The following is a 10,049-nucleotide window of genomic DNA, read 5'->3' as shown; positions in this document are numbered from 1 at the left end:
GTTAAATAACACCCACTGGAATTTTTTTTTCTAAGGACTGTTTATTGTTTTTTTGATGTTTATTTTCTTTTCTTGTTTCCATATCGAAAAAGTTGAAGAATAAATTTCTTCTCGACTCACTAAAACAACCTCTGTAAAGTTTATAAAACTTTTTTTTTAATAATTACAATAGATATCTGTCTGTTTATCTGTCTAATCTGTTGTCAGCTTTTAAATTAAACTTAAATATTTCTAATCGTTCAGGAATCGATAATCGTGTTTTTCTATGGAAAAAGTCGATATTTGGTTGCTAACAGGCCTACTGGTGTGAAACTGCCGGGTTTCTTGTCCCGACACGTCTTTGGTTCTTTTTGTTTGAAAGATTCAATTTTCAATTTACCAGGTTGTTTATTATTGCAATTCAACAATTATTCGCTTTCTGGAGAACGATCAAAGTTAAATGATAAGGATGGAGACGGTGTGTTCATTTTTTTCAATTCTGTTTTCCAAAGGTCAGTTACATTTTGACTAAATCTCAATAGAACAATTTGTATAAAAAAAGCCTCGTATTTTGTTGTTGGTTTAAAATGTGCGATTTGAAAAAATCCCCTGTGAAAAAGGACAATACTTTGAGCCTATCGAAGAAGGTCGATGAGCTTTTTTCGAGCACTTTTAACAAGGATGGCTCGTTGAATTTCGGCATTGGCCAGACTTTCACATCTGGCTACTCAATGATAGACAGAGACGAGAAGCAGTGCATGGAACAGTGGGGTTTGCCGTTCGACCAGACGGAACGTTCTCTCGTCGGTGTTGAGAAAAGCGACATCTCGATCGACTTCATGCCCAAAAACGACTCGCTATTTAAATCTCTTGCTTCGCATTCAGAGTCGTTCTCGTCAACGTCATCTTTTCCTTGTAAGTTCACACCGCGCGAAAGCTTAGAATTCGACGAAGACTGCGTGCCGAGCATCACCAAGATCGCAGAAGTTTTAAAAAACATGCCGGAAGATTCCGGCCCATTGGAACTAATGGATAATATACTATTTAACTCTTCTTTAAACGTGAATAGTAAGAAAGAAAAAGACAGTAAAAATCTCAAAAGTATGGTTGGAGGTGATTTTACCATCGTTGTCACTGCTGGAGTGGCGATGTCTGCAACTTTTGATGTCCCGGAAAACAGCACATTTGAATTAACAGAATCTCCAGGAGATTCGATCGATATGATAATTAAAAGAATTCTACCGAATAAGCTGCAAATATTTGTAAGAGCACATTTTGTTGGCGTGAAGTACTACGGGTTGAAATCTTCAACAGGCTCTACAGAAACTGGAATCGTCGCATTGAAAATAGAATCAAGAAAAAATAATTTGACCGTTTTTCCAAATCGGCTGGAATTTGAACAATCGCAAAAGCCTGTTAAAAAGAATCTTGAATTGTACAATGGTAACCTGTGTGTCTTGACTCTTGTCATATCGGTGGCAGACGCAAAAACTAGTGAATTTTATTTAGAAAGAATATTACAAAAAGAAACTGTCAAAACACTCAAGTCTGGTGAAAAAGTTCAAGTTGAGGTGATTTGTGCTTCAAACAACGTTAACAACGAAAATCCTTATTTAGATATATTTTTAGCACATCCTCCAGAGCTTAAATCAGTTCGAGTTCAATGTGCACAAATACCCTTGTTGCAGATGAGTGGAGTGAAAAATCCCATCACTTCGCCCTATGGAGAACTTTGCTTAGAAAGCACATCATCCTCTTTGATCTGGGGTTGTGTGAAACTTCAAGAAACTTCAGTTCAGAAATGTATCATCAGAAATACCGGAAAGTACACCGAGAAATTATCTTTTTCGTTCAGTAATAATACCACAGCGTTCATGTTTGAAAGTGAAAAAGGTCTCTCAAACACCTTGAAAGTTTCTTTAATCCCAGCTACAAAGTTTGAAATTAAAGTCCACTTTACTCCGAAAGTTGCAGCACAGTTTAAAGAGTCTGTTTTAATTACAAGAGACCCGCAAGATGGATATAAGAAGCTTATACCTTTGTACGCTTATGGAGGAAAAGGAAATCTCCTTGCGAATAACATAGCCTTTGATTTTGAGAGAAATTGCAAAAAGATCCTCATTAGCGATTCAAATCTTGTTTCTAACTTTTCGCTCGAAAACAATGGTGATGGAACATCTTTTTTTCTTATCGAGCCTCCATCTGTTGACATTCCTTTTATCAACATTACCCCGAAAATGGGCATTCTGTCGCCTGGGGAAAAAATAAAAATTGCCATTAAGCTGATTCAGATGGACAAACCTATGACGAATCTGGTCATCGACAAGAACTCTGAAGTCAAAGTGTCTACGATCACTATAACACAGGGCGACGAGTCGACAAGGCTAAGGCTGAAAAGACTTTATGGTAAATACAAGACTTCCAATTCACTATTTTTCAAACCGTTCCACGCCCAGTTGTCCAAGTTGGTTTCTATACCTTCGCCATCCGCTGTTAACGAATCTCACTTCAAGCTTAAGGATCCGCTCAATAGCTTTATCCAGCTGTACAAAGAAGGTGTCAAGGAATGGAAGATCGATGTTGTCGCCGGCAAGGACATTCTACAAAGCTCAAGGCTCAACTCTACTGAATTCATATCACTCGATGCTTCTTTAATGCCAGATGAAACAATTTTTCAGATGGATTCTATTCGGTTGGTAGATTGAATTGTACTTTTTTTTATTGTTCGCTTACCCATACTGTTTCTAAATTATGTTTTTATTTTAATAGAACAACAATAATTTTATGTATTTTTTGTAATTAACAATATTGTAATATTCTTTAAATAATATTTTTTACTTTTTTATTTATTTTAATCCTCATCCTATTAACCCATACAGGGCAGTGGGTCTCATGTGAGACTCATTCAAGGCCCTGGCCATTTTTCAGATACACTATATTCTATGTTGCTGTTGTACCCAACTTTATGGAGTCCCACTTTGACACAGTTTTACGATTTTGCACAAAATCAAATTTTAATTGTTCTACACCGTTTCGATGTAGCTGTATTGATAAAATTAGCTGTGACAGTTCATTCTTTGGATATTATATTTTACGGTAGAAGGATTAAAAGAAGTATTTTTTAGAAAATTTATAACAACAACAAAAATATATGAAAAGTACTGTGAACATAAATGATGGAAAACTAAAACGGCAGAAGGAAAAATCAAACACAATATGGTAGAGGGTTGGTTGGGAAGAACAGTGCCAAAAGTTAGACAAAAGCGCCATCACCAGTGAAACGTAGATGTAGCCAAATGGTTTTCTATAAAAAGGAATGTGTTTGCAAATTTTGCAAAAGTTTTAGAGGCCAGATTTGAACAGGAGTAGAAGAGTGGTTTGATGATGATAAGGATAGGAAAGGAAGGGTGTGCGAGGTCTTTATACACAACCGACTACACCATACTGCTATACTTATTCAGAAATTGTGAGATGCGGTCTGGTGTGATGTAGGTTTCAGAAAAACATTTTCTTTATCGTGCCAACGTTTTGATTTTTATTGAGATCATCTTCAGGGCTTAAAGAGTTTGTCTTCTGTGTAATTGTGCCATTCTCGCATGGCACTCTCAACACAACACGCAAGAATGGCACAATTATACAGAAGACAAACACTTTTAGCCCTGAAGATGATCTCAATAAAAATCAAAACGTTGGCACGATAAAGAAAATGTTTTTCTGAAACCTACATCACACCAGACCGCATCTCACGATTTCTGAATAATTATCGATTAACGGTCACTAATCACCACACATACTGCTATACATTAGATACAACTTCAGCCCAATAAATGTTTGTTCTAAAAAGCAAAAATCACAAGGATGAGATAACAAGGACTTTGCTATAGTATTTTTTTTTCTGATTTAGGTATTGAATTCAAGTAACGCCTTGAAATTAAAAAAAAGAAAGTTTATTTATCAAAATATTGACTATTACAGTCTAAATAAGTGTCATTGGAAGCCCTAGTTTCTCATATATGAAAAATAAAACAAAACTTCAGTTATAATCACAGTTTTCTCCATTGAGGAAAGTTGATATAGATACACATTTTATGCAACAAATATATATATTTGTTATAAAATTTAATCTTTTGTTAAAACTAGGAACAATAGGTTGTTGGAACGTTTTTTATTACCTTAACATAAAAAACTAAGATACGGTGAGCTAAACCAAATCTACAAAGATCTATTTACAAATGAATGTGTACAATATCAAACAACTTGTTGTTTTTTTTAAACAAAAATGTATTTACAACTCAACATGAACTTACGCGTTTAAAATTGAAATGGAAATTTAGAAAAGGAACTAAACTCAAACGGCATGATTATGCTTATGATTCTTCTTATATTCGTTCATGTTGTGATTTTGAAAGAACTGCTTCCCGTACTCGAACGTCGCCACCATTATCGCACAGGCCGGGGCGACTTTGATTATTCGAGGCATGAGGCCGGTGAAAAGTCCGCTCAAGCCATTCCTTCTGTAAATATTAGACATCACCGAATAAGTGGACTTCTTGGAAAGACTGGGTGGTTCTGAAACAACATAACGGCCTTTTTTGTACAAACAAACAAATAATAAAGATTAATCATAAACAAATAAATTTAAGATTTTTTTTGGATAAACACCTGTAATGATTTCTTTTTCTGCCATCTCAATTTGTCGATACGTCTTGACTACATCAAACGGTGTGGTAACAAATGCAGCCAGCTAGAAGTAACATTCATTTAACACAATATAATTTTTAATATGAAAAAATAAACTTACACTTCCTGCAATGCTGCCCCCAAGAAAGCAAAAGGCAAAATTTGTTTGCTTACTCCTGTTCAAAGTTTTAAATTTCTCATAGGTAACCCAATAAATACCTTTAAAAAAATTAAACAGTGTAACTCAAACTTGTTTAAAAAACTAACAACTGTTTTGAAAAGTTAATAAAACAAGCATAATGAAAAATGTATTACCTGAAAACGGAACATCTCTTAACAAAGTTGGCCCAATTCCTTTCCAAAGCCCTTGCCATCCATGGTATTTAATCAAAGCCTTTATTGCTTCATGCATTTCTACAAAAATAAAATCGATTTATAAAATTGAAAAATCTTAATTATGAAAGAACCAACCTAAGTAACTTAGCCGTTTTGATTGCATTTTGGTTCTAATGAGTTCGAGCGGACTCACTATGGTCGCGGCCCACAGTCGCGCAGTGCATCCTGCAATGAGGGGTGCCCAGATTGGTTGTGGTTCATTTCTTTCTTTCTGTGACCAGTCGACCAACCTAATCCTTAGCTGTTCGTATGTGACGAAGTAGACCACAGTGGCAGGCAAAGCAAGCACTAGCGTCGGGCTCAGCCCACTCCAGAGTGACTGTACACCTTCAGTCTTTGCTATTTTTACAAAGGCGTCCTGGAAACGTAAAGGCGTTTTGACTCTGGCGGGGCGGAGCCGGTTTTGACTACTTACAATAGTCCCGTTGAAATGGCTGGGCCTTTTATACCAGTAGTCCTGTGTGCCATTTCCATTTACACACGTGCACAAATGGTCCATCAAGCCATTGCAGTATAGAAAACATTTGTTCGTCAACAGTGTTTTTTGTTGTGCCTGTAATCGAATTTTGACAACGTCTAAAGGTGTAACTGTAAATAAAATATAAACATTTTATTAGTGATGCCTTACAAATCATTTTTCTAAGTGTTAAATTTAAACAAATACTTCCAATTATTATGATTTAATACAAAAACTAGCCCAATTTACATCAAAAATACTTTTTTCAAAAAGTGGTATTTCATATGCCTTTTTGCTTTTGGGTGTTGGTCTGAGAATCTGCGAACGTATGTTGAACCGGCACTGGGTCTACACCTCGAGGGTTTTGATATTACTCAAACGTGTTTCAGCTTTATGCTATGAGATGATATCTCACTAGGATGGCACAAAGTCACACTGTGTTTCAGTTAATGTCCAACCAAATGAGTGTACAGACCCAATAAATGACCCAGCGTATTCACCAAAAAATAAAAATTTGTTAATTCAAAAAACTAACTTGTGTTGACTAATTTTATTACTATTTGTAAAAGTAAACAATTTATAAAGCTTGTTGTGGGATTGTAATGCTTCTCAGGTGATTTCAGCGATAAATTTTGAATCGTGCAATGATGCACGATCCAATATAACTCTCTTGAAAGATGCAACTCCTCAACCAAATTTTTGAACGATCTTATATTCCCAAAAATATGTATTGAGGTTCTTCTATGATAAAAAAGTACAATAATGACAATACATTTTATCCAAGTTATTCTTGATAAGAATTATTAAGATAACCTGTACGATTACATTTCCTGAATGGATGCGTATCAAGGAATTCTATTAATTATTCGGAGATCGTGAGATGTGGTCTGGTGTGATGTAGGTTTCAGAAAAACATTTTCTTTATCGTGCCAACGCTTCAATCTTTATTGAGATCATCTTCAGGACCTGGGATTTATAAACATTGTTTAAATTTTACAAATACATGTAGGATGTGAGAAAAAAAATGAATTTATACAATGTTAGAAAATTTTAGATTCAATCAAAGTATTTGTACTCCCTCAAAACGTTTGTTTTCCGTGTCATTTTTATCTGTTGTATTGTTATCTCACTGACACTCTCAACACGATAGACAAAATGACACATCTACACGGAAAACAAACACTTTGAGTGAGTTTTGAAGCTAAAAATTTTCTAGCATTGTATAAATTCCTTTTTTTGAATCTAAATTTTTTAACATTGTATAAATTCCTTTTTTTTTTTTTTTTAGCATTGTATAAATTCATTTTTTTGAATCTAAAATTTTTTGGCATTGTATAAATTCATTTTTTTATCTAAATTTTTTTAGAATAGTATAAATTCACTTTTTAATCTAAATTTTTTTAGCATTATATAAATTCATTTGTTGAATCTAAAATTTTCTAGCATTGTATAAATTCATTTTTTCAATCTAATTTTTTTTTAGCATTGTATAAATTCATTTTTTTGAATCTAAAATTTTCTATCATTGTATAAATTCATTTTTTTGAATCTAAATTTTTTAACATTGTATTTTTTAGCATTGTATAAATTCATTTTTTTGAATCTAAAATTTTTTGGCATTGTATAAATTCATTTTTTTTATCTAAATTTTTTTAGAATAGTATAAATTCACTTTTTAATCTAAATTTGTTTAGCATTATATAAATTCATTTGTTGAATCTAAAATTTTCTAGCATTGTATAAATTCATTTTTTTATCTAAATTTTTTTAGCATTGTATAAATTCATTTTTGTATCTAAAATTTTCTAGCATTGTATAAATTCATTTTTTTTAATCTAAAATTTTCTGGCATTGTATAAATTCATTTTTTTCCAAATCCTACTTGTATTTGTAAAATTTAAACAATGTTTATAAATCCCAGGCCCTGAAGATGATTTCAATAAAGATCGAAATGTTGGCAGATAAAGAAAATGTTTTTCTAATATCTATGTCACACCAGACCGCATCTCATGATCTCTGAATAATCACTGACTAACGGTCACTAAACACCATACACATAATTCTATTAAGTTAAGAATTGTTTTCCAACCTGTAGATTTTAATAAAAACTATGAACTTGTAGATCCCACGGTCGTGAATTGAATTTCATTACACAATATTTTTATATTTTTGCTTCCATTTTTGGGACCATTAATTGCAAGGTTATAACAATAGGAAGAAAAACGGTAAATTCTAAAAGCAGTTCATGGCAAGATTCATTGATAGACCAAGTAGTATTCGGCTTTTAGGCTGAATTATTCAACAAATCCTGCATAAAAATAATTTCTCTGTTGAGGATGCCTGAGGAATTATTTGAAGGATTAAATTTTTTATAATTAGAAGAATGTAAATTCTAGCAGCAATTCAAACAGATTTGGTGATAAACCTTGAGCTTGATACATTGAGCTTTTAGACAGAAGTTCTCAACAAATCCTGCATAAAAATAATTTTTGCATCAGGGATGGTCCAAGAAATTATTTGAAGGGTTAAATTTTTAATAATAGGATGAAAATTGTGAATTCTGGCAACAATTCGAGGCAAGATTCATTGATAAGCCAAGTTTGAGGCTGAACTGCTCAACAACTTCTGCGTACAAATAATTCCTGCATCAGGGGATGCCTGAGTAATTCACCAAGAATTGTTTTTGCTTTCAACTCTGTGTTAAAGGTTAAAATAATAGGAATAAAAATAGTAAATTCTAGGCGCAAATCAAAACAAGATTAAACCAAGCTTTTTGGCTGAACATCTGAATTAATCCTTCATGAAAATATTTTGTGCTTCGGGGATTGTCCGAGGAATTTAACCAAGAATGTATAATGTTATTTTTGCGATATGACATTTTAAATTTCTAGATTACAATAACGGGAAGAAAAACTGTGAATTTCAGCAACAATATTTTCTGCATTAAGTAATCCCCAAGCAATTATTATTTTAGAGAGTTATTTTTGCTCTCATTTTTGTGAAATTCTAGCTAAGGTTCAAGGCAAGATTAAGTGATAAACCGAATCAGCTTTTACGCGGAAAGTTCAAGAAATTCTGTGTGAAAATATTTTCTGTGTCATGCAATGCTCAAATAATTTAATCAAAAGTTATTTTTGTGATAGGACTTTCAAACTTCAAGGTTGCAATAATAGGAAGAAAAATAGTAAACCCTAGCCGCATTTCAAGGCAAGATTCAGCGATAAACCGATTCAGCTTAAAAGCTGGATTTCCAAGAAATCATGCGTGAAAATATTTTCTGCGTCATGGAATAGTCAAATAATTTCACCAAATGTTATTTTGTGGTAGTATGTTTCAAATTTCAAGGTAAATTCTAGCTGCAATTTAAGGCATGTCCAATGATGAACCGGGTAGCTGTCAGCTTTGAAGTACTCAATACATCCTGCATGAAAATAATTTCTGCATCAGGGACTGCCCGATGAATTAGTTGAAGGGTTAACTTTTGCTAACTCATTTTTTATGAAAGGACTTTTAAAATTTAAAGGGACAGTGAATTGCGCCAGGAAAATAACTTACAAACATAAATGATAGGCTGCAGTAAAACCAATTTGAGACAAGAATCGCTTTTTACCTGTACTTAACAAGAAAACTTGTCCTGAGCCAGATTTTTTTGCAAGTGGTTTTTGCAATTAATTTATTTTAATCAAAGCTGAATTATAAAAGATAAGACTCAGTAAAGCTTCAAGAAGCTGCTTATAATTTGAACTTAGTAAAGAAAATCTTTTGGGCAGGAGATGAACATGTGGGTAAGGCAATTTAAGAAGTTGGTTCACAGTAATCGTAGGACCTGTAGACCTGATGGTTTTGTAATAAGTTTACCTTGCAGTATAGTAAGAAAATTGGAAAGAAAAGATATAACAAATTCAAGGACAGCTGTACAAGTTTTTGTCCCCTTTTGCCATGTGAGTGTTAACAACTTACCGAATAAAGAAGTAATAAGAGCGCCAGAACAGGCGGCGGCCATCTGCTGGGTCGGGGTGATCCTGAACTGAGGGTCCTCCGGAGTCAGCTCGCAGTCGCAGCAGGGCTGCTTGGCGCCGAAGCCCTCCAACACCATTTCAGAAAACCCTCGTCACCGGTTCACCAGTAGTTTCGGACGGCTTTAAATCGGTGTGCATGCTCCAAAGTGGTCTCCACTTCCCCAGGATCCGGTCTCGCCGTCTGTCATTCTCCCCTCACCATTTAAAACTTGTGTGAAACTGTCTAAAACAAATTTTCCCAATATTTGACTAATCCATCCCACTACTTATAACCATCGCTCGCCTTCCCCAAGGTCTTCAAAGCAAACAATATGACTTTTCCCCAAGGCATTATTTTAACACCAGTAAACTGTAGTTTACTAGAAATTCAACCTAGTTGAAAAAATTCGACCAATTCTTTTTTATAAATAACAATCCTTTAAACGGACCTCGACTCGAATTGATAGAATTATATTTAAAATCAATGGAGTCTTGAAAGATGCCATTTTGCCGGAGGACACTTCCATATGATTCATCTA

At 34.0% G+C, this 10,049-nt stretch overlaps 1 protein-coding gene across 4 annotated transcripts; it reads right to left on the bottom strand.

Annotated features, from left to right (window-relative positions):
* Nucleotides 1-4,171: 4,171 nt before the first annotated feature.
* On the bottom strand, nt 4,172-9,849 carry LOC106664640 (solute carrier family 25 member 40-like). 4 transcript variants are annotated; one of them, XM_014390555.2, is made up of 7 exons: nt 9,473-9,849; nt 5,471-5,643; nt 5,131-5,413; nt 4,975-5,073; nt 4,781-4,878; nt 4,642-4,723; nt 4,172-4,566 (listed from the first exon to the last, which is right to left on the bottom strand). In XM_014390555.2, exons 1-7 carry the CDS (start codon nt 9,606-9,608, stop codon nt 4,328-4,330), a joined length of 1,110 nt encoding a protein of 369 aa, XP_014246041.1. In that variant the 5' UTR covers nt 9,609-9,849; the 3' UTR covers nt 4,172-4,327. The 4 variants fall into 4 exon arrangements, with proteins under 4 accessions (XP_014246041.1, XP_014246042.1, XP_024086319.1 ...); XM_014390556.2 differs by having other exon boundaries at nt 4,172-4,548; XM_024230551.1 differs by having other exon boundaries at nt 5,131-5,643.
* Nucleotides 9,850-10,049: the final 200 nt, after the last annotated feature.

Source organism: Cimex lectularius, unplaced genomic scaffold, assembly GCF_000648675.2.
Source record: "Cimex lectularius strain Harlan isolate CLEC.00 unplaced genomic scaffold, Clec_2.1 scaffold13, whole genome shotgun sequence".
Classification (NCBI taxonomy): Eukaryota; Metazoa; Arthropoda; class Insecta; order Hemiptera; family Cimicidae; genus Cimex; species Cimex lectularius.
Note: the sequence above shows the minus strand (reverse complement) of the source record. Positions and strands in the feature narration are given on the sequence as shown.